The sequence below is a fragment of the Haliotis asinina genome, chromosome 7 (genome assembly GCF_037392515.1).
Source record: "Haliotis asinina isolate JCU_RB_2024 chromosome 7, JCU_Hal_asi_v2, whole genome shotgun sequence".
Classification (NCBI taxonomy): Eukaryota; Metazoa; Mollusca; class Gastropoda; order Lepetellida; family Haliotidae; genus Haliotis; species Haliotis asinina.
This window is the reverse complement of record NC_090286.1, coordinates 65576655-65603213: the sequence shown is the minus strand read 5'-3', so window position 1 is coordinate 65603213 and position 26559 is coordinate 65576655. Positions and strand designations below refer to the sequence as shown.

Below are 26559 nucleotides of genomic sequence, written 5' to 3'. Positions count from 1 at the left end.
CTAGCCCAGTGGGTACAGCTCCTTTCTAGCTGCATGTGGACTAGCCCAGTGGGTACAGCCCCTTTCTAGCTGCATGTGGACTAACCCAGTGGGTACAGCCCCTCTCTAGTTGCATGTGGACTAGCCCAGTGGGTACAGCCCCTCTCTAGCTGCATGTGGACTAGCCCAGTGGGGTACAGCCCCTCTCTAGCTGCATGTGGACTAGCCCAGTGGGTACAGCCCCTCTCTAGTTGCATGTGGACTAGCCCAGTGGGGTACAGCCCCTCTCTAGCTGCATGTGGACTAGCCCAGTGGGTACAGCCCCTCTCTAGATGCATGTCAACAATCAACAAAGACAGGGACCTACCTGTAACAGGGACCTACCTGTAACAAGTGATAACCAGTCTGATGAGCTCCCCTGTTCCAGAATGGCGAGTAGAAATAAACCAAACAAACTATTCACTGCATGGTTTGAGACAAAGCAGGTGCTCCTAGTCACCCTAGACTTCAAGACCATGAAACATGTACATGTATAGCTGTTTCTAATCTATCATGTCCATCAAAGTAAAGAAATTGACGGTGATAAGTTCCTGCCATCATGACACCTCTAGACATCTATATATAATACATTTTCTAGCACTTCAGAAACATTTAACAGCTACCTAGTTGAAAAAAATATCCCCTGTCCTGATAATGGCAAACACTGTGAGAGGAGACCCCTCAGTTCCCTGTCACTGTACAGTTATTGTATTTGACAGGCAACCTGACATATTGTCAAAGTGAGTGTTGTCTATACACAAGACACCCTCACATTTATCTACTGTGACATCACAGAATGCCACATGAACAATGTGTCTTCACTGACCAGATACATTCTTCCATGTGGTTACTTCAATGAAGGCTATGGTCACTAGACTCCCCACTGCCCAACATGTCACATGATGATAAGCTGTCCTCGTAATCCTCATAATAAAGAATCAGCAAGGAGTTGCCCCGAAACAATGTTACAAACAATAAGGACGTTTTCACCTACGAATTTCGCGTTGTCACATTCTTTCAACTTCTTGATGCCCATCAAAGTACATACTTCAAAAAGACTTTCATAAAACAGCTTATGTGAATGCACTTACTTGTAAACTGCCCCTGGGTCTGCAGGACGGGTGAAACTGAGCATTGAGTATGTAGGATGAGAGAAGACCTGAGTTATTTAATAATCCTTCCTATTATGTTGTAGTTCTCACTTAGTTTGGTAATTAGAGAAACTGCTTCAGTAAGAAGCTCAGTGATTGGCCCACAGGGCCTGTGTGCTATACTGTACATAATGTCTAGTTAGTTACTTACAGTATACACTGAAGGAGGTATGCTGATAGCAGGCGACAACCGTTCATCTCCTCTGTCACTGCTGGATACATAAGTGCATGATCAACACCGATATTTACAGATCATATACACATAAGACACAACATAACCATGGTAACAAATTGGAGATATTTACATATGTTTACTACATGCTAATGATAAGACAAGGCTGGGTATGAACACTGAGGTCTGTGGTCTGCTGATGACAACACAATCACACAACGGTGACAGAAAGTCTACATCTTCCAATAATGACACCTTGTCTGACGGAGACAGAAAGTCTTCATCTTCCAGTAATGACACCTTGTCTGATGGTGACAGAAAGTCTTCATCTTCCAGTAATGACACCTTGTCTGACGGTGACAGAAAGTCTACATCTTCCAGTAATGACACCTTGTCTGACGGTGACAGAAAGTCTGCATCTTCCAGTAATGACACCTTGTCTGACGGTGACAGAAAGTCTGCATCTTCCAGTAATGACACCTTGTCTGACGGAGACAGAAAGTCTGCATCTTCCAGTAATGACACCTTGTCTGACGGTGACAGAAAGTCTGCATCTTCCAGTAATGACACCTTGTCTGACAGAGAACAGAGTCCTCTGTTAACGATGAGGCACCAAATACATATTTGATTAGACACAATTTGATGGTAAATTCATTACTTTGACTTGGTAAAGGAATCCATACATTTGACAAGTGATGCAAATATACTTATGTCATTCGTCTCCCCAACCCTCTGGTCCTTCCTTCTCAAATATAGCAACATGAGTAAGAAACTTCATCATAAGTTTGTAAGAATCAGAGCTGAACAACTTTAGTCACAAAGCAGCGATGTCATTTTATTGTGACCTCATGGTAACCAGTGACATCACAATGGTCTGCAAAGCTTCATGTCACCCATGTAATATGTCCAATGGAAGCCAGTTGGACGAGAAAACTTCACACTGACACTTCCTGTCAGGCTGTTGTGACTTCCATATACAGCTCAACATGTCCACACCAGTAAGAGAGTGAGTGAGTGAGTGAGTGAGTGAAAGAGGTAACACCTTAACAATACAGATGGGCATTTGACCTCCAGCCAACCTTAAAAACCCAAACAAACACTTTGCCATTTTGCTTTGAAAATTTGAAAGTTGTGAAAATAGTTGGGACATGTGTCACATGGATTCTACTGTGGGTCAACCGATAGGTGGTTAAAAATGCATGTTCCTGTGTGTCAACAGATGTGTGGTTAAATTAGTATGCTTCTGTGTGTCAACATGTAAGTGGTTAACTCAACTTTGTCAACTGCAGCCAATAGCTGCTGTTCCTTAGTATGATCCAACTTGCAACAGACTCTGGTCCATGGCCAGACAGATGCTTCTACTATACATACACACAACTTCATAATGAAAGTTGTGATAGGTAAACAAAATGAGATGACAGAGACAGACAGATTCTGTGTGAGATGGGAAGGAAATGACTCACAAGACTTGATGGAAACATTGAGAGGGAGTGGGTTAACATGGCCACAAGAATGTGGTTACTAGTGGTAACCATATACATGTAGAAACAGAATGGTCATTAACTTTAACATTATGTTAAATAAATGTGACGTCAACTTCTTTATAATGTGACACACAATGGTCTGGAGTACAGTCTTACGATTTCATCAGGTGAGAAAGGTGCATGTATCTGATAATGGAGTAAGGATATACTCTAAATGGTGTACTCCATATAATAAACTTGTTAACATCATTACATTCTCCAATTTAGTTGCATCATATTTAAATGCCATTCAAGGACCTAAGGTCACCATGTTTAACTAGTGTTTGTGAGCCAGCTGTACTAAGGTGAGTCAGCCTGCCTAGATAGCTTCTGGCAGGGCCACATATCACTTCTTGCCAGGGGAAATTACTCTATGAATATTTGTTCTAAACACAACCTGCAACACACAACACTCTTACATAAAACAACAAAACCTGAAGCCTTTGGTATATGTTTGAAGTTACTTTGGCATGGGATGGGGTGAGGTGGGAAAAGAAGCTGGGCACATGGTATTCTTCAGGAATGCTGCTAAAACTGGAACATAATTAACATTGTTTAAAGTATCAACAATTAAACTGGGCAAAATATCACACATCTGTAAGACATCTGTCAACTATACTTCAGTTATCAAAAATTAAAGCTGAGTGGAACTTCAGAGGAGTTGTTTTACGAATGTAAACTATTTAGGACAAACATGGAAAACAAAAGGGATGTTGTGATATCACACTCATATATTATGGTTCATTATCGTGTCTTACAAGGTCTCAAGTTTACTTCATGTTCATTAGTACAAAACAAACTTTGCAAACATTTCTGTATTAAACTTAGGCTCAGTAATGGTACTTGTCACCCTGCGATACTGAGCGATACTGAGTCGAACAAACCCTGGTTGAAGGTCGCCTAGTTGAAGGTCAACCATCCAGTCTAACATGAGATGGCCATATGGATTTAACCAATCAGACATCTACTATTTAGGGTTTGGCAGGAGTCACAAAATGACAAAACCTACTTAAACACCTTGGTGTTGCTTGTGACATAGTTACTATTAGATTATATTTCCTGGATTATATGAAATCCTGGAATATTGAGAAAAATGCTACTTTCAGCGACTATTTACCCACTCAACATTTTGGAGGTAAAAGTTCAAACAGCAAGTCTGAATGTTAACTTTGCGATTTGGTAAGCTGTGTTCTGATTGGTCAATTCTAAAGGTTAACTGATGTGGCATTCTACTAGGGTTCGTTAAGACTCAGTGCAGCAGTGTAACAAATAGTACTAAGCTTATGTTTGCTTGTAAATTTTTATACTTGTAAGCATTAATTCTTAACAATGTTTGACGACATTTGATAATCCGATCTCCCCACCTTACTTCTGGCAGGACAAACCTACAAACTGACTTCAACAATGTTAAACAGGTACAGTAACTAATCTAAACATCTACATCTTAAGCTGATAACTAAAAGTTGAAATGTTTTATACATCAGACCATTTCTCCCACTGTTACTAATTTTCTTTCCTTCACAGTACGAAACAGGAGAACTGTCCTCCCTAAGGCAGCTCAACCGAATCAGCAAAAGGTTGTAGACAACAGTCACTGAAGCAGATATGGGCAACAGGTTGTAGACGACAGCCATTGAAGCAGATATTGACAACAGGTTTTAGAAAACAGTCACTGAAGCAGATATCAGCAACAGGTTGTAGATGACAGCCATTGAAGCAGATATTGACAACAGGTTTTAGAAAACAGTCACTGAAGCAGATATCAGCAACAGGTTGTAGATGACAGCCATTGAAGCGGATATCGACAACAGGTTTTAGAAAACAGTCACTGAAGCGGATACTGACAACAGGTTTTAGAAAAGCCACTAAAGTGGATACCGGCAACAGGTCTTAGATGATAGCCATTGAAGCAGATATCAACAACAGGTTGTAGACAACGGTCACTGATGTGGATATCGGCAACAGGTTGTAGACAACAGCCAATAAAGTGGTTATTGGCAACATGTTTTAGATAACAGCCACTGAAGCGGATATTGGCAACAGGTTTTAGAAAACGGTCACTGAAGCAGATATTGGAAACAGGTTTTCGAAAACAGTCACTGAAGCAAATATCAACAACAGGTTTTAGAAAATAGTCACTGAAGCAGATATCAGCTGCAGGTTGTAGACAACAACCATTGAAACAGATATTGGCAACAAGTTTTAGACAACAGCCACTGAAGCTGTTGTAGTCTCTGATATCCAAATATGCCCTACATGAATTCTAGTAACTAAAAAAGACCTAAACGACATAAAAATTCCTGTGAGGAAACAGACACCTAAGCTTAGTATTCTCTGTGTGGCATTATGAAACACACACAAGTTGGAAGTACTAAGAGTATAAAACAAAAATGTAAACAATACAATAAACTGAACTTACTGAGGTGTGTTGAATCAAACAACTAACAAAACACCAAATTTCAGAAGAATTTATTAAAAAAAAAACTGACTTAGAAATCATCATAAATATCTTTTCGAAAATGGCAAAATGCCCCAAAAGGTTTTTCAGTATGAATTAGAAAGGGTTGATTAACTGGGTGTTATCACTAGTGGCACAAATACTCTCAGCTTCAACTGTACACTGGTTGATCAGTTTAATTATATCATACTGAAAATAAAAGGTTGGGCACTTATTTTATAAAGCCCTGTTGTTACATGGATCTATTTGCAATTTAAATAAACAGAATGAAAGAAACAGGAAAATTGCTCTGAGTAGGTTAATCCGTAAAACAAGGGAGAAATATTTGTCCATGCAGTCAACTTCTTAACCAGGGTCCAGTGTTTTCCTAGCCAAGTGGCCAGTGTTATTAAGTACAAGTAGTTGCAGCTATATCAGCTGAGGTTACATGTAAGTAGGAACAGGGAACAGAGAATCATCTAGACACACACTCCATAGTGTCAACATTGTAACAAGTCTGTCTTTCTGTACAGAACTGACAAAAACAACCCTTCTGCACATCTCTCACCAGGTTCAGACCCCACTGACTTAACCCTAGTGACGTCTCTTATCATGTACTCTATCCTTACACAAATCCATCACGGAGTACAGAATCAGATAATTCTGTTATGGAGTACAGAGACAATCAGGTCATTTATATACATTCCAATACACAAAATAATGTTGTCACATGCAATGTACATTTTATTAAATAATCATTCATCAAATTCATAAATTTCCATTGGTTAATAAATAACTCTCCTACCTCACTGCAGCACGCAGTAGAATGGTGTGAACATGAAAACAGACACAAACAAAATACACACAAGCTGAATTATTCCGACCTCCATAATGGCACCATCCCCTCTCTAGCAATACATAGACACTGATTTACTCAGGCTAATTTAACTTTCCCTTTTAACAAAAGAGCACATCTGTTTCAGACATAAGACAAATTTCTTCACCCACTCGTTTGTAGCTCGTTGTCATAGCAACCATTTAGGAGAGGCATTCTATGATTCTGATTATCTACTATGTTATGTTCCTATTCATGAGTGAATATGATGCTAATTTGTCATATATACGTCCGGGAAACATATTCCCTCCGTTTGATGTGGATGTTGAACAACATCCAACATATAGGCAACATCCATGGACAGTATGTCCAACACAAACAAACGCCTCTTTAACACTGAAACATGAGTTGTGGTTTGATTGAACAAGAGGAATATATTACATTGTTTGATTCAGGTGACACTACACACTCAGAACAGCTCATACTCCCATATTTCTTTTTGTAAAGTAGTGATCAGTATTTTTTAGTGCAATCTTCCGGTAAAGAAAAAATAATCTCCATTTTTGACTCATGGTTCTTCAGTTTGAAACCCCCAATACAAAAAATTGATTGCAAAGAGAGAAAGAAACTGAACGTAGTAGGCTAACAGGGATATTATCCTTGTTGCTTTCATAATACCTTATATTAACAGAGAACTAGAACTTCACTGTAAGTCTGAACCCAGAGTAGGGAAGCTGAACAAGGGATGCCAAGGTCATGTCAGGTACCAAGGTGAAGGTAGCACAATGATGTGGAACTACAGTGGTACATTCAGCCAAACAGTGGTTATGTAGACAATACACAAATGACAACAATGTCCAGCATTTCATTGAACAAACATCTTGACAAAAACTTTTTATCATGAACAAGCTGAAGTGAACTTTGTTATTAAAGATCAAAAGATCTCAGAACAAATATGGCTGCCTTCATCTAAATGATCTAAAGAGATAAAATGAACACAACCTGCAGAATGAATAGTGCCAAGTCTTGAGTTACCATAGAGACCTGATCCTGCTGGGAGAGTGAGTGAGGTGTTCCTCCTTCACTTTCACCAATGTTCCAGTCTTTAGGAACATCAAGAGTATGCTTCACTAGAGATGGTCCCCAACAAACGAATATTTGAAGGTTTTTGTCATCTCCAGCAAGTGCTCTCAGGTTTCATGGTGTTTCTGGACCTTTGATATCCATGGAATAAAGCATGCGTATATAGAATGTCTATAAAATGTCATCAGTATCACAAAATTCTAATATAACAGATTCAAATATTCAGTAAAAATAAATGTAAATATATAAGTACAGAACAAATCTCTCAACTTGTTGGGATTGTCGTCTGTAGATGCCATCTTGTTATAAACTGCCATCACTTTATGTCTTAATACGGATCCTCACAGATCTCGTGTCTTTACGAGGCACCAGTAACTACCCATTGCTGACTTGGAGCCAGTTATTTGAAGTATTTGAGACCTGCAACAGTCAAGAACTTCTCGATGAAGAGCTCGGAGTCCAAGACAGCAATGTGAGCAGCACGTCCAATGATGGTGTTGGCGGTACTGGACAGAGCATGGAACACATCATAACGGATCAGCTTACATTCTGGGTTGTCCACGACTGGCTTGAGAATGTTCTCCACCATCTCCTTGTACACCGACCCTAAACACAGAACAACACAGGCTTAGTGGGAGGTGCAGTGCAGGCTGTGTCTGGGTGTTAAGACAAGAGTTAGGGATAAAATACACACACCTGGTGCACCAGTCACCTTTAGCCACACACCCGTCACACCAGTCAGCTGTAGCCACACACCCGTCACATCAGTCACCTGCAGCCACACACCTGTCACATCAGTCACCCGTAGCCACACATCCATCACATCAGTCAACTGTAGCCACACACCCGTCACATCAGTCACCCGTAGCCACACACCCGACACATCAGTCACCTGTAGCCACACACCCGTCACATCAGTCACCTGTAGCCACACACCCGACACATCAGTCACCCGTAGCCACACACCCGACACATCAGTCACCTGTAGCCACACACCCGTCACATCAGTCAACTGTAGCCACACACCCGTCACATCAGTCACCCGTAGCCACACACCCGTCACATCAGTCACCCGTAGCCACACACCCGTCACATCAGTCACCTGTAGCCACACACCCGACACATCAGTCACCTGTAGCCACACACTCGTCACATCAGTCACCCGTAGCCACACATCCATCACATCCATCACATCAGTCACCCGTAGCCACACATCCGTCATATCAGTCAGCTGTAGCCACACATCCGTCACATCAGTCACCCGTAGCCACACACTCGTCACACAGGTCACCCGTAGCCACACACCCGTCACATCAGTCAGTTGTAGCCACACACCCGTCACATCAGTCAGTTGTAGCCACACACCTGTCACATCAGTCACCTGTAGCCACACACCCGTCACATCAGTCACCCGTAGCCACACACCCGACACATCAGTCAGCTGTAGCCACACACCCGTCACATCAGTCAGCTGTAGCCACACACCCGTCACATCAGTCACCCGTAGCCAAACACCCGTCACATCAGTCACCTGTAGCCACACACCCGTCACATCAGTCACCTGTAGCCACACACCTGGTATATCAGTCAGCTGTAGCCATACACCCGTCACATCAGTCACCCGTAGCCACACATCCGTCACATCAGTCAGCTGTAGCCACACACCCGTCACATCAGTCACCTGTAGCCACACACCCGTCACATCAGTCACCTGTAGCCACACACCCATCACATCAGTCACCCGTAGCCACACACCTGGCACATCAGTCACCCGTAGCCACACAACCGTCACATCAGTCAGTTGTAGCAACACACCCATCACATCAGTCACCTGTAGCCACACATCCGTCACATCAGTCACCCGTAGCCACACACCCGTCACCCGTAGCCACACACCCGTCACATCAGTCACCTGTAGCCACACACCTGGTAAATCAGTCAGCTGTAGCCATACACCCGTCACATCAGTCACCTGTAGCCACACACCCGTCACATCAGTCAGCTGTAGCCACACACCTGGTATATCAGTCAGCTGTAGCCATACACCCGTCACATCAGTCACCTGTAGCCACACATCCGTCACATCAGTCAGCTGTAGCCACACACCCGTCACATCAGTCACCCGTAGCCACACACCCGACACATCAGTCACCCGTAGCCACACACCCGTCACATCAGTCAGCTGTAGCAACACACCCGTCACATCAGTCACCAATAGCCACACACCCGTCACATCAGTCAACTGTAGCCACACACCCGTCACATCAGTCACCCGTAGCCACACACCGTCACATCAGTCAGCTGTAGCCACACACCCGTCACATCAGTCAGCTGTAGCCACACACCTGTCACATCAGTCACCCGTAGCCAAACACCCGTCACATCAGTCACCTGTAGCCACACACCCGTCACATCAGTCAGCTGTCGCCACACACCCGTCACATCAGTCACCCGTAGCCACACATCCGTCACATCAGTCACCCGTAGCCACACACCCGTCACATCAGTCACCTGTAGCCACACACCCATCACATCAGTCACCCGTAGCCACACACCTGGCACATCAGTCACCCGTAGCCACACAACCGTCACATCAGTCAGTTGTAGCAACACACCCATCACATCAGTCACCTGTAGCCACACATCCGTCACATCAGTCACCCGTAGCCACACACTCGTCACACCAGTCAGCTATAGCCACACACCCGTCACATCAATCACCCGTAGCCACACATCTGTCACATCAGTCACCCGTAGCCACACACCCGTCACATCAATCACCCGTAGCCACACACCCGTCACATCAGTCAGTTGTAGCCACACACCCGTCACATCAGTCAGCTGTAGCAACACACCCGTCACATCAGTCACCCGTAGCCACACACCCGTCACATCAGTCACCCGTAGCCACACACTCGTCACACCAGTCAGCTGTAGCCACACACCCATCACATCAATCACCCGTAGCCACACACCGTCACATCAGTCAGCTGTAGCAACACACCTGGTACATCAGTCAACTGTAGTCACACACCCGTCACATCAGTCACCTGTGGCCACACACCCGGTACACCAGTTACCTGTAGCCACACACCCGTCACACCAGTCAGCTGTAGCAACACACCCATCACATCAGTCACCCGTAGCCACACACCTGGCACATCAGTCACCCGTAGCCACACAACCGTCACATCAGTCAGTTGTAGCAACACACCCATCACATCAGTCACCCGTAGCCACACACCCGACACATCAGTCACCTGTAGCCACACACCCGGTACATCAGTCAGCTGTAGCAACACACCCGTCACACCAGTCACCTGTAGCCACACACCCGGTACATCAGTCACCTGTAGCCACCCACTCGTCACATCAGTCAGTTGTAGCCAAACATCCGGTACACCAGTCAGCTGTAGTCACACACCCGGTACACCACACACCCGGTACACCACATACCCGGTGCACCACTCACCCATGAGACCACCATCCCGCTGAGCAGCTTTGCAGTATTCAATGCGGGATGAATGATACGGCACATAACGATCCTGATTTGAACCAACAAGCAGCACATGCTTGAAGTGTTGGAGAACTGGAACACAAGCAACAGTAATATAGTATTTGACCTGGGATTTGTATCTGAACATAAGGGTCCAAATATAGACATGAGCATTAATTAAGCACCAACAAAAAAAAGTGTCAATTGTAACAAAAAGGGATCAAAATAGAGAAGTCAACCAGTTATATCTAAATACACATGCAGTTATAATTGTTTCCATGGAAGTCATGAAAAATATAAATGCCATATACAGTGAGGCCGCGTTAGTCCGGTTAGGTTCGGATAATCCCCTCACACCATGAGCCCCATTCAGTAGTAATTGTTAAGTGACACTTCCGAGTTGAACATGTCATCAGTTTGTGATTTTGATTAATTAGTAGGTCCCACTTTTGGTTAGATTGAGTAATGCCTGTCATGCTTACTTGCTGTATAAAACACTGATCTCGTCAAAATTATAGGATTATAACATGGACGAGACGCATTTGTTTTATAAACTCGGACCAAATAACACCCTGGTAAACAAGAAAATGGCTGGCACAAAGAAATCAAAAGAAAGAATCACCATCGTCTTGTGTGCAAACGCAACTGGATTGGTCAAAATCAAGTCGTTTGTCATCGCAAATACTAGACGTCCAATATGTTTGGGTAGAGACTTTAATCCAGAAATATATGGCCAATATCGGTTTAACAAGAAAGCATGGATGACATCGGATATGTTTTGTGACTGGCTATGATCATTTCACAGACAGATGCAATCACATGGTCAACACGTGATCTTATTTTGTGACAATGCTGCCACTCACAAGAGTGCTAATGTCAAACTGACCAACGTGCAAGTTCATTTCTATCTCGTCAAGCATTTTATCCGGTGTGCTGAAGACGACTGGTGAGTTTTGTTGCATGTATGTATAATCTATGCAGATATGATTGTGTGCATTAGTTGGTTGTCATATGAATATTCAAGTTATGTCTACAAATTGTAATAAAGTCTTTTGAAACTTGTATACGTTCGTATGTTTTTGTATTGCCATGTCAAAGGGAAGTAACTCTACTGTAGTGGTGTTCATAAAAGTTCGTTTCAGTAGTCCATACGTTTCACTATCCGAACGTTTTTGATGAAAAACAGAAGTGTCTGGATTAATGTGGCCTGACTGTATATCTGTAAACAGCAAAAGGCACCACTTTAAGATCTGTCTCATAGATCTGCCAAGATCTGTTGAAAGATATGAAATGGTTTTCGAGTTGTGCTCTGGAAATTAAGCCTATCCCTCCATATTCAGACTATGTCAATGGAAACCAGGAAAAATAGAAATGCCAAAACATTGTACATAGCAAAAGGCACCACTTTGTGGTCTGCCTCAAATATCTACCACGTTTTGCTGTAAGATATTGAATAGTTTTCGAGTTGTGCTCCAGAAACGAAGATCACCCCTCCATTTTGAGACTAAGTCCGAAATGTTTCCATGGAAACCAAGAAAATTATAATTCACCAAAACCTTTAAATAGCAAAAGGCACTATTTTAGCTTCTGATTGGTATATCTACCACGTTTTGGAACAGATATTTGGAACTTATTGAGATGCGCTCCAGAAATGAAACACACCTCTCACTTTTGAGACTAAGTCCGAATCGTTTCCATGAAAACCAAGAAACTAAGAAATCACAAAAACCTGAAAATAGGAAAAAGCACCATTGTAGCTTGTAGCACCATTCTGACTGGTATATCTACCAAGTTTTGCAGAAAAATAAAGAACACATTTTGAGTTCAGCTCCGGAAACGAACCTCATCCGTCCATTTTGAGACAATGTCCGAAATGTTTCCATGGAAACCGAGAAAATAATATATCACAAAAACCTGTAAATAGCAAAAGGCACCACTTTGGGGTCTGCCACACATATCTACTAACTTTTGCTGACAGATATTATGAAGTTTTGGAGATGTGCTCAGGAAATGAAACACACCTTTCACTTTTGAGACTATGTCCGAAATGCTTCCATTGAAACCAAGAAAATAATAAATCACAAAAACCTGTAAATAACAAAAGGCACCACTTTAGGTTCTGATTGATATATCTACCATGTTTCACAGAAAAATAAAGAATGTTTTTTCCGGAAATGAAGCCCACCCCACCATCAGACTAACACCAAAATTTTCCATGCAAAAACAAAAAAAATATAAATGCCAAAACTCTGTAAATTACAAAAGGCAAAGCTGTAGGTTGAGATTATTATATCTATCACGTTTGGTCTAAAAATATTGAACGATTTCTGAGTTACGCTCCAGAAACAAAATGACTACGGACAGACAGACGGTGAAAGGTGAAATGAAGTATTCTCATTGCTTTCTTCTCGATGCATCAATAAGTAAACAGTGCTGAACTTTTCCGGACATTTCTGAAAATACTAGGTGGCAGATTATTGGTATGCATGAAGCTGGTTTGTCCTGTCGCAACATTGGGTCCAGATTGAATATCAATCACACTGTCAATAGTCCCCTTGTAAGGAAATATATGGCCACTGGCGTCATCAAGGATCGTCCACCATCAGGAAGGCCGGGAAAGGTCACTCCCCGTGATGAACGTGCCCTAGTTCGCCGAGTGAAACGCAGGCCTATGACCAATGCCAAAGATCTCAGAGAACAATGGAGAATTTGTGTTCGTCTCTCAACCAGCACCATCCGAAGGAGGCTCAAGTCCGCTGGACTACGTGCACATCATCCAATCAGACGTCCATTGCTCACTGATAGATCCATGGCTCAACGTTTGGCATGGTGTAATCAACAGCAAAACCACAATCTGAGGACATGGTGCAGGATCCATATATATATTTTAAATATAATAACTCGATTGCCTTTTAGATTATGGGTTGAACTTTGCACTATGCTAGCTGATATACCGTAACGATTAGCCAGCACTGGTTCTAGCTCATATCGCAAACAAAGGTGGGCGGGGATTATCAGCCATGACTAGACTGGTCTATTGCCAGAATAATTGATGATGTCATTGAGAATCCCTGGTTTAATTCAACACCTCTGTGGTTCTGGCTCATGATTTGTGTGAGAAGGTTTGATAACATTGTAATATGTTAAAGGGGCACTGATACAGAGCAAACAGTCTAATTACAAAGCTGCAAGTTGTTCAGCACGTGCTACCTCGACCGTGAGGGTCATGGGAACTGGGCTACTGTCCACCTGGCAGAATTTCTATTTCTTCGTCCTAAACAGTGAGAAGGGTGGATGCCCATCACATGCCATTATTTGAAAATATCCCTGGTATTTTATGTCTGATAGTAATATTATAATAAAGTATCCCAGCAGCGTAGTTTGTTTCTAATGCCTGGATGGTATAGTGATTGATCCAATTTGATCCCATTTCTGTGCGTTTTTACCTCAATATTTAACCATGTCATGTAAAAATATGATGTCTGCATGCACGTAGCAAGCCATTTGTTTTGTTTAAGTTGGATAGATTGCAAAGATTTTCATTTAGATAGTACTGAGGGTTGGCCAAAGTTTCATAGAAAAATCATGTATAAGATTTGTTAACTATGCCCCTGGTCTATATTATCTGTGATAATACAAACTCACATTTGATTTATTTGAATCCATGAACTAATAACAACAGCTTTGCCATTGGTAGAAAAATCTGAAAGTTTTCTTGTGTAAAAAACTGATTCTAACTAATTACCCAAGTTCACAGCAAATGCTTATATGTATTTCTTATGTAACAACGAGGTTCCATTGGTATCCTCAAAACAGTTTCAGCACAATTTGTGTTCATGGTTGCATGCAATACAGTGATCATGTCTCTCTTGCTGGAACAAGCATTTGGTGGTATAAACCTATGAGTGATATTTGTCACTTGATCAGTTAAAGAAGTTATAACAGTTATAACAGAGGTAAAACCACTCAGATTACTCGACAAAAGTTCCATTTGACATTTCTCCTGTCTGGAGTAAATAATATAAGTCATCACAACATGACGAGGAAAATATAGGGCTTTATCAGTCCTGAGTAAGGTTGTATTCCGGCACACCTCCGCCTCCTGCATTTCCCTCGACACAATGCGCTAACGCATATATCTACCTGAATGTTTTTACTAAATCGAAAGAAAAAAATACGTATCAAATCAAACTTGTTTTTATTTATGTGAGATGCCGTGGCTGATTGATTGACCTCAATGCAGTGTATGTTACTAAAGGCTTGGCAATGCACGCTTTTCTCACTTCATGTGGTCACCCAGGTGTGGCAGCATGATACATCTTTTGTACTCCAGATCAAGACAGGTGTACATGGTATTTTATCAGTCATGTGAACCAATCAAAACTCACCATTCTTACATGAGGCTGGATAATCAACACTATAAATTAAGGTCAGATGTGGAAAATGTATTACATGTAATGGAAAATGTAAGCAATGCAAGAGGGTTTATCAGCTGAGTTACAAAAACAAACATTGATCAAAGGATTCACTGATAACACACTGATTGATTAATTACTTTTATCTTCCACAGTGGATTTGTCAAATCTGTGTAGATTTACAAATCTATACTGACTATACCATGTTGTAAAGTGCGGGGATAAAAACAGCATTCCTTCAAAAAATTAAACGCCAAAACCTTGACATATTGATTGCTCGTTATTGGCTAACTAAATTACTTGGAATAGTGGACATCATACAATTAGTTGTCAGGCGCTATATTGGGTGACCGATGAGACTATAAACCATTGTGAAAAACCTGAAACGATGTATAACTTTTTTGCATATTAGACTGTTGAAAGACACATGCCAGGAATATTTACCAGCTGCAGATGAATGACATATAGTTCTTTTATGTGGATATTGATGGATACATTTGTGAACAAGGTAATAGCCTGACACTGCTGCTATAACTTCAGTCTGTTTTAAATTTAACATTTGAATTTAGTTTTAATATACTTGTTGTAGCATACACTAGATCGCGCAGAGGGCGTGTGTGAAATATGATTGACTTTGGCAGTCTATACACCATTTAGACATTATAGTCATGTAATAAAACCACTGTAAGTATGAGCAGACCGTGTGCTTATCCACATATGATAATACACTAATTAGGGTTATTAGACAAAATATGAAGACGTACCTTGTTATTTCTTAGTCCGAACACTTCTTAATACTAGCAGATAATTAAACTTCAAAGTGTTTCATTTGTTTCCATGATAATGAAGGAAAACTGACTTGATCTTTGTTTATCAGTCTATACTTGAAACTACCAATTGTACATGTAGGTGGTGCAGCAGACTTCCTAGTGACAACATGTGGTTGAGGTGACACAGAGTAGAATCTGTACCATCTACTGAAGCTAGCTACTGAAGCCAGTTAATGGAGTCAGTTACTGGAGCCAGCTACTAGAGCCAGCTACTACAGCCAGCTGCTAGAGCCATCTACTGAAGCCAGCTACTGGAGCCAGCTGCTAGAGCCAGCTACTGAAGCCAACTACTACAGCCAGCTGCTAGAGCCATCTACTGAAGCCAGCTACTGGAGCCAGCTGCTAGAGCCAGTTACTGAAGCCAGCTACTGAAGCCAGGTACTGAAGCCAGCCGCTAGAGCCAGCTACTGGAGCCAGCTACAATCTTGAAGCAGTCTTGAACCTATGTTAACTGTCTTTCTTTCTCATTGATCTATTGTGATCTTCCAAGTTTCCAAAAAATCAGTACCCACTGGACCAGATAGCCCACAGGATAAATTAGAAAGGTTTCCAGTGCTTTCTTATTTGGGAGACAACTCCAGTGGATAACTCCACATAGTGGACCACTAGGAAAAATTACTTGGTTTCCCCATGCTTCTTGCTAGGAAGAACAAAAACAAAACTATGGACTTAATTCAAGTTTCAGGAGAATGCTAACTAAGAGTTACAGAGATGTATTGTATTTTTGGAGATCCCTTAAAACATTTTTAAACTGCCAATGACACATGTGTTACTTTACCTGGCTTGCTGCTGAGCTTGTAGAGGAAGGACTGGCGCGGGTCAGGGTGGTCCTTCATACTGAGCTGCAGCAGGGAACCCGACTTCTTCCATTTCTGCATGAACCACATCCCTGGGGACACATGCATACGTCACATGTTCAGACCAGCAATATCCCATGTAAATGAAAAGGCCAGATTTACAGATATCAACTTCTTTATTGTGGAATGTATGCTTAAGGCAGCATAAATCTGAATTTTCTTAAGCTTTCCAGTCCAAATGCCCTTCAAAGATTCATCTATATGATGTAAGGAATGTAAGTGATCGCATGTGGACCAGACAATCTAGTGATCAATACTGTGATACTACATGCAAGTCTTCCAGCCACCAATCCATCAGCTTGACACCTTTGTCCTCCATTTCTTTGGACTATACAAACAGCCAAGAAAGGTTAATAGTCCAACAGATACCCACCCATATTGACGAGACCGCTTGTGTTGTAGATAGATCCAAGATGAGGGCCAGACAGTGACAGAAAGGTGTACAGTTTTGGCAGCAGGTGGGCGAGTTGCGGTTGTGAGAGCGCTGAGCGGACGATGATGTTTCCGAGAGAGTGGCCAATGAAACTGCGGTATGAAATAACATCACTTTACACTCTGATTCATAGTGGCTGTCCAACAAGTCGTGATGTGAACAGTTGCCTATTTCTTTGTGACTAGCTTAAGACTTGCCTGATTTTAGCAATATGCAGTCCATAGATGTCTATGTAGGACAGGATCTCGTCCACCAGACGCACTGTCATTGCTTCAAACTCAGCGAATGTGTCAAGCTGAAACATTTGTGGAGGTGTTATATACTATAACACATGGGGAATTGGAAAACAAATGTAATTAGTTGTGAAGAGAGACCTTGTTGTAAAGTATGATATAGCTTGCTAAATATCAGGTAACAGTCAGGTAATTTAAACAGAATTTGCTGTCAGGTAATTATTCAGTGACTATAAGTATGGGATAACTTATTGAGATGAATACACAATGCCATGATTACACAAGGCCATATCTCAAATATGACATATCTTGTTATTGAGATGAAACTATCCTACACGTTGAGGTCACATAAGTCTGATATCTGTGCTGGCCCGTGTACCTGGTTTCTCTCGGACATGAGGAACTCCAGCTTGTAACCTGGCAACGCCATCTCGATGTACGTCCGTACCAGTCGTAGGTCAGCACTGTTACCTGTCACAAACAGAAACTACACTTTTAATCTTTACCCAGGGTAACTTTCCATAAACACAGTTGAACACGTCACGACTGGTTAAATGAAAACTATGAAACACTTAGGGTTATACTTTCTCACAAAGTAAACATTCTAGTGTGTGTTGAGGCACCTTCATGCGGGTACACAACATATAAATCTACTGACCATCCAGGCCATGGACACACACGATGAGGTGGATGCCATCCTGGCCGCCATCATCCAAGATGTCTGGGACCTGAAAGTAGGGCATGCAGGATGCCAGCTGGGAGGCCTCACTGGAACAGAGCAAGAGTACATAACAGTCTTGGGAACTTGACATCTGATATTAGGAAAAAAACACTAAACCTGTATTGGTGACCCTGGTTTAACTCAGCACTAGAGCTACCTGTACTCCACTCACCTGTACAGGTGACCTGGTTTAACTCAGCACTAGAGCTACCTGTTCTCCACTCACCTGTACAGGTGACCCTGGTTTAACTCAGTACTAGAGCTACCTGTACTCCACTTACCTGTACAGGTGACCCTGGTTTAACTCAGCACTAGAGCTACCTGTACTCCACTCACCTGTACAGGTGACCCTGGTTTAACTCAGTACTAGAGCTACCTGTACTCCACTTACCTGTACAGGTGACCCTGGTTTAACTCAGCACTAGAGCTAACTGTACTCCACTCACCTGTACAGGTGACCCTGGTTTAACTCAGTACTAGAGCTACCTGTACTCCACTTACCTGTACAGGTGACCCTGGTTTAACTCAGCACTAGAGCTACCTGTACTCCACTCACCTGTACAGGTGACCCTGGTTTAACTCAGCACTAGAGCTAACTGTACTCCACTCACCTGTACAGGTGACCTGGTTTAACTCAGTACTAGTGCTACCTGTACTCCACTTACCTGTACAGGTGACCCTGGTTTAACTCAGTACTAGAGCTACCTGTACTCCACTCACCTGTACAGGTGACCCTGGTTTAACTCAGCACTAGAGCTACCTGTACTCCACTCACCTGTACAGGTGACCCTGGTTTAACTCAGTACTAGAGCTACCTGTACTCCACTTACCTGTACAGGTGACCCTGGTTTAACTCAGTACTAGAGCTACCTGTACTCCACTCACCTGTACCAGTGACCCTGGTTTAACTCAGCACTAGAGCTACCTGTACTCCACTCACCTGTACAGGTGACCCTGGTTTAACTCAGTACTAGAGCTACCTGTACTCCACTTACCTGTACAGGTGACCCTGGTTTAACTCAGTACTAGAGCTACCTGTACTCCACTTACCTGTACAGGTGACCCTGGTTTAACTCAGTACTAGAGCTACCTGTACTCCACTTACCTGTACAGGTGACCCTGGTTTAACTCAGTACTAGAGCTACCTGTACTCCACTCACCTGTACAGGTGACCCTGGTTTAACTCAGCACTAGAGCTAACTGTACTCCACTCACCTGTACAGGTGACCTGGTTTAACTCAGCACTAGAGCTACCTGTACTCCACTCACCTGTACAGGTGACCCTGGTTTAACTCAGCACTAGAGCTACCTGTACTCCACTTACCTGTACAGGTGACCCTGGTTTAACTCACTACTAGAGCTACCTGTACTCCACTCACCTGTACAGGTGACCTGGTTTAACTCAGTACTAGAGCTACCTGTACTCCACTTACCTGTACAGGTGACCCTGGTTTAACTCAGTACTAGAGCTACCTGTACTCCACTCACCTGTACAGGTGACCCTGGTATTTCATCTCCAACTTCATCCGCTCCCTCAACGTGACAAAACTGAAAACAGAAAGTTAAATTCAGTATGTGCTGAAGCCACCTTAGCAAAGTGGTTGAGTGTGACTGTATTAGCACTGAGACATATGAATGGAACATAGAACAAATCTTGGTGCAGTGAGGTAGTGTGACTATATTAGCACTGAGACATATGAATGGAACATAGAACAAATCTTAGTGCAGTGAGATAGTGTGACTGTATTAGCACTGGGACATATGAATGGAACATAGAACAAATCGTAGTGCAGTGAGGTAGTGTGACTGTATTAGCACTGGGACATATGAATGGAACATAGAACAAATCGTAGTGCAGTGTGACTGTATTAGCACTGAGACATATGAATGGAACACAGAACAAATCGTAGTGCAGTGAGGTAGTGTGACTGTATTAGCACTGAGACATATGAATGGAACATAGAACAAATCGTAGTGCAGTGAGGTAGTGTGACTGTATTAGCACTAACAGCATTAAGCACTATAAGACATGGATTAAGTCTGAGAATGATAGTGTGATTGTCTTAGATCTAAAACACATCAATGCAAACAGGCCTTAGTTAAGTATGCCAGTGTTGACTGCCTTGCCCTAGCACTAAGATATATATATGATTGAGCAAGCATTCCTTAGTTCATGCTGTGCTGATACATAGACAGCTGTGTCATGGAGAACACTGTGGGACTGGAGTGAGTGAGTGAGTGAGCGAGTGAGTGAGAGAAAGTGAGTTGAGGTTACTCTGCATCAGTCAATTTCACAGTAACTTAAAGTTGGCCTCTTTAAAAATGTTCAACATTTTATTTACAACATACAGAAACATATACCAAGAAAATAAAGAATGTAGGTATAAAGATACAAATACACGCGTCCATACAGCAAAAATATTCACAGGAAGTGTATAACAGACTGACATCGCCACCATACTTGCACAAAAGACAGAAGTACACACTGTACACAAGAGAGACAACAATGGTCTACTGTGACGTACAGAAACATGAGACAAGAAACAAGCTCTGTGGCAGCCAATCAAAGCACAACAGTGACAACAGCAAGCAGATGATGAGCCAAGTCTGTGTGCACATGTTCCAGGGTGAGACAGAAACAGGCAGTAGTACTGCTTAGTGCAAGCATATGATGATTACTGGACAGTGATCATGGTGATAAATCTGTTGCATGTTGCCAAATGAGTCAGCTGTTTATATTACATGACAACAAAAAATCAGGGATAGTTGTACCACACAGGTATGACATATTACTGAAAAATGAGTAATACTAAGATATTAGTAAAGTAACTGGATGGATGAGTTCAGGTTTGAGCCACACGCATGCTGGGCATTATATTTCTCTTTCAGTTTCACCAGAAAATGGTGGACAGGAAATAAACAGCGCAACTTATAACTTTCTGGTTGAAGAGTTGTGTCTTCAAAGAGGTTATTTTGACTGTGTCCAACATCAGTTTGTTAAACCTTTCTGGCAGTTGTGTGAGTTGTAGTATGACAGTGTCAATCAAAGGGAAAATATAATGAAAGAAGATTCTGCGACAGAAAAGAGTTACTTCAACACCCTGTTAAAAAGTTTTATCATGACTGTTGCAGATGCAGAGGAAAGAAACAATGCTCATCAGTTCATGTATATATGACACACACTCAGACACATACAAACAGACACACACAAAGACTCACAGAGACAGACACACACATCCTCCTTCATTTTGGAAATTTTGCTGTATCCTTAAACCAAGTTCTGTTGCACTGTTTTGAACTGTTTCTTACAAACAGCATCTTTGCTGACCACAAATACATACTTTGTTTCAAGATGTAAATGAACTATTTTGATATGTTTTAATGAAATATGAAATATCATCATATAGAATAAATCAAGTAGCCTCCCTTGTCCCCAACATGACATCATCAGAATCACAGAAACAATAAGGTTGTGTACTTCGTCTCAGTCAATAGTCTGACTGGTGAATAACACAGATGTAATACTGGGATTGTATAATGTTCTAGTAATACTGGGATGGCATAACACTGACGTCATACTGGGATGGTACAACACTGATGTAATACTGGGGTGGTATAATGCTCTTGTAATATTTGGATGTAAAGCACTGTAGTAATACTGGGATGTTGTAACACTGATGTAATACTGGGATGGTATAATGTTCTAGTAATACTTGGATTGTATAATGCTGATATAATACTGGGATGGTATAACACTGTAGTAATACTTGGATGGTATAACTATGTTATAATACTGGGACAGTATAATACTGATGTGATGCTGGGATGGTATAATGCTGATATAATAATGGCAGGATGGTATATGACTCATTTTAACAGATGGTAGATAGGTGGATACACTGCGAGAAGTACAGCACACACTCACAACATAAAACACAGTATGAGAAGTCAATCCTTCAAGACCTGAGAAACTGAACATACAAAGTCACTGACGGAGGGAGTCTCTACAATAGTTCATGTACATGCTGAAACGTCAGTTAACAAATAATTTATGCTCCATATCATATACATTGCGTAGCAAGGTGAAGTGGCTCACACAAATGGGTGATATGATGGGTTGGTGTGATGCATGATGGGGTGGTGTGTTGGATCATTTAGAGATTGGCTGGTATAAACAGATGGCACTGTGTGATAGATAATTAACAGATGGGATGTCGTGATGGATAATTAACAGATGGGGTGTCGTGATGGATAATTAACAGATGGGATGTCGTGATGGATAATTAACAGATGGGGTGTCGTGATGGATAATTAACAGATGGGATGTCGTGATGGATAATTAACAGATGGGGTGTCGTGATGGATAATTAACAGATGGGGTGTTGTGATGGATAATAATCACACGTGGTGATGACATGGATAATTAACAGATGGGGTGATGAGACTTAAGTAAGGCAATGACCACTGAATGACTGAATGACTGGGTGGTGACTGATTGGTGGGTAGGTGCAGGAACAGACTTGCCTCAACTGACATTTCAGCACTGGCATTTTGCAACTCCTTTACTCAAAACCAACGCCATGATAGGTGATTGTTATACTGAGTGGGACTGTAACAGAGAAACGTTCTCAGGTCTTAATGGCACAAGTGCTCAGAGATTAGTCAGGCAATAATTAGTGAGTCAGTAGTATCAGCAAAGATGCACCAGCTGATTACCTGTCATTGGTATCTACGTCGCTGAAATAAACATGACACATATCTGAGCTACAGTATACAAATAGGTCCAGCACAGCCACCTCACAGTGCTTCTTTCCTGGCAAGCCTCAACACTACAACATTGTCTCAGGTCATCCTCTCCAGCAAATCATTTCTCTGTCTGATAATTTCTGTAACCATAATATGAGTCTAAGAATATATTCTCACACTTTTAATGAAAACTTCCTGAACAGTTGCACAATGTCATAATACAACTGTGTGACTCGAATTGTTGACAAACCACATGAACATTCCTACATCTGCATAACCCTTTCTAAAACAAACCATGAAAATATAATGAAAACGTTACACAGAACTCGACAGATCCTCTGTTTTCACGGATTTTTAAGCACCTATGTATTTCACCCATTTTCTTGTAAAACTTGAGAGCAAGATTCTGTGAGGCAGCCGTCAAGGAATCCGGTCTATAACAGCACGGGTGTTGTATATATGTCAACAATGTTCTACAGTAAAACATTTACATTGTACAATCAAGCAAATAATACCAGAAAACATCAAGTCTTGTGACATATAAGATACAGTTTAAATGTGGGATTACACTATCCTTGTCACGGACCAGTTCAAGGATATTTCTACTGGGTGTCCCTTGCGGGACTCCTCTGCCACATGTGATTAATGGACTAATGTTTAAATCAAATGGCTAGATGTTTGGAGTAATGAGCCTTGTCCTTGCAACACTTGGTGTTTTCCTTGTAACCATAGTAACCCAGGAGACAACAATGTGATAAGAAAGGAATCATTGAAATGAAAAGGAAGTGATATATACAACAACACAATATTAACTGGTGTCAGAGAGGAGCAAATTAAAGAAATTCATCAAACAAAGTTGGCATCACATTCCTTAAATGTCATTATTCACAATTTTCTAATTAATAAATGACTTGATAAAATCATTCTGTAAATTACAAAGACAGATATACTAAGAGTCATTGTTTCTGGGAGACATTTTCCGGTGTTTTACTGCTCCCTTCATGGAAATCTTGGTGTGCCAACACTGCTTGATACAAACCAAAGAATGTTGACGACCGACGAGACACCGTCACCACAGGCTGTTACAACTATGTCACTTACTTTACGGTGTTGTGGCCAATCGCGGACACCAGTTTGGGTTTCTCTGGTTCGCCATACCTGCTCAACTCGGGATATGATGATGATGATGAGAGTACTCGGCCACGAGGTTGTGGCATGCCGTCACTGCGCCTCATTACTGCGCCTCCTATGTCCTCCTTCCATTTCTCCTCTTCAATGTTCCTGATAATGTCTGTGTCACTCGACGCCCGATGACAGCCAAGATTAGACTTAACAGAGGTACTTATATCTAAATGCTCGTCTGATAAATGTATTTTCTCACCAGGATTGGATTTTGCATACTCTTCTTTAAGAAGTTCAAGAATTGATATTTTACTACTACTACAGTTTTCAGATACAATGGAAACAGTATCCATATCATCTACAGCTACGACGGACGTGACGTCACTTTTCACGTTCAAACCACTGTCTTTTGACACAGTTGACACAGTCTCAGCCACAGTGGCTCCATCTTGTAGTGAGATTTCACTTCCTAAGGCACTATCCACCCCACTGGTAGCAAAAGCACACTCTTGTACACTTGAGGCTACAGAGACTGGTTCTGTCTTTGACACTTCGCTCTCTCTCGTGGCACTCGAACGAGTTTCCATGAATTCATCATAACCATTAGCTACATTGGTATCAGAGTCTGGTTTGTCCTCAGTATCAGGGTTTACAGAAACTTTCTCTTTACTCTCCCCTAAAGTCTGACTTATTCCTTTCGCTAAACTGTCATAACATGTTTCATCAAAATCTAAAGTTTGTCGAACTGACTTCGTTGAGGTACCTGTAGAATTACACAAGTGATCTTTTGACTCCTGTGTCTCAGCTGACTTGGAAGAATTAGCACTATTACTAGCAGAGTTGAAATCATCAATTTTAGTTAAGTTTTGGCCGGACTGATCTGGAATGGGAGCAGTGTGAGATCTGTGTGCCTTGAAAACCGACCGAGCATGGCTTGAATCATGTGCGTTTCCATGCTTAAGTGATAAATTGTGTCGCAGTGTTTCAAGTGTGTCGCCCCTATGTTTAGATAAGTCAGTCAAGTCAGGTAGTGAGTTAACGCTGGTTCTGCTCCAACAGGATCTTACAAACAAAGAAGGCATGGACACAGAATTGAACGAGTAGGTTGACGGACTCGCTAGATTTGGCTGGGACAATCCAGTGGCTGGACTAAGTGTACCCAGTTGAACACCAACAGAGTCCAACTCGAATGGTTCTTTCTTCCGATACCCAACCAATGTTACACCTTGAGCATCTTTATTTGGAGTTGCCACGGCGCCCTTGGCATCACTGTGGACACTCAGCTCTGCATCGCTGCATGAGTACGAGGAAGGTCTTCGGAAAGCTTCAGGTTTGATGTTTTTGATGAACTTTTTGCGGGACTTTACCCACACTTTATTGGGGGAGGTGCCTTGATCACTGGTCTGTGAGTTGACGGTGGAACTTGAATCCGACTTGGTGACTTTTTCTTTCTCCTTCTCCTCCTCTGTTTTCTGACGGATAATGCTACTCTTCCTCTTGGCCAGTTCTGTGAGAAAACAGGATGTTAGGAGAAATAACATTTGCTATGTAGAGAGGATGTTATGATTAAAAATGTAAGTTTCTAAATGGAATTAATATTTTATACTTACCTTGGCTCATGCTTATTATGCTTATCTCCTCCCTGTATGCAAAGACAGTGGAGGAAAAATGTAAGTTTCTAAATGGAATTAATATTTTACGAGGGTTGGCTGAAAAGTTCTCAGCCTGAGTGGTTTTTCCCCACCAGGTAGAAACAGGTGTTTGCCACCAATGAGGACAATCATTTAGTGAATCAGAGACACAAGAACTACAAACATACTAATAGTTTTATCTCAACTACAGCTCTTTTGGTAAACCTTCCCTCTGAAATCATCAGAAATGGACAAAACTGAATACAGGGCAGTCATCAAGTACTTGCAAAAGAAAAGGATGTCCCCAACACAGATACATGCTGACATGGTCTCCACTCTAGGGGATGATGCTCCTTCATTTTCCACAGTAAAGAAGTGGGCTGCAGAATTTAAGCGTGGCAGACAAAGCCTTGATGATGACCCACGCTCAGGAAGGCCTTCAACAGCAACCACTCCAGAAAACATCACGCGAGTGCTCGATATGTTGATGGATGATTGACGATTGACTACTCGACATATTGCTAGTGTAGTGGGCATCTCTCATGAGAGGGTTGAGCATATGATCACCAACAAATTAGGAATGACTAAAGTTTCTGCAAGATGGGTGCCAAAGCTCTTGACAGCAGAACAGAAACGTGTCAGGTTCCAGATGTCCCTTGACAATTTGCATCGTTTTGAAGCAGATCCCGATGATTTTGTGGCACGGTTTGTAGCCATGGATGAGACCTGGATACGTCACTTTCAACCAGAAACAAAACTACAGTCAAAACAGTGGAAGCATCCTGATTCACAAGCTCCGAAGAAAGCCAAGTCTGTTCCTTCAGCTGGAAAGGTGATGGCATCAGTCTTTTGGGAT

At 41.9% G+C, this 26559-nt stretch overlaps 1 protein-coding gene across 2 annotated transcripts in view; it reads right to left on the bottom strand.

The window, feature by feature from the left end:
* Positions 1-6027: 6027 nt before the first annotated feature.
* Positions 6028-26559, bottom strand: part of LOC137290434 (protein FAM135A-like) — a 77628-nt gene continuing 57096 nt past the window's right edge. The window contains exons 13-22 of one of the 2 annotated variants that reach the window (XM_067821365.1): positions 24109-25579; positions 22921-22941; positions 19693-19752; positions 18142-18251; positions 17863-17954; positions 17448-17545; positions 17191-17342; positions 16739-16849; positions 10692-10808; positions 6028-7825 (exon numbers count right to left, since the gene is read on the bottom strand). In XM_067821365.1, coding sequence (XP_067677466.1) covers positions 7620-7825; positions 10692-10808; positions 16739-16849; positions 17191-17342; positions 17448-17545; positions 17863-17954; positions 18142-18251; positions 19693-19752; positions 22921-22941; positions 24109-25579 — 2438 coding nt within the window. In that variant the 3' untranslated portion in view covers positions 6028-7619. Of the gene's footprint in view, positions 7826-10691; positions 10809-16738; positions 16850-17190; positions 17343-17447; positions 17546-17862; positions 17955-18141; positions 18252-19692; positions 19753-22920; positions 22942-24051; positions 25580-26559 lie in introns of both variants that reach the window. The other variant, XM_067821364.1, reaches the window with a different exon arrangement.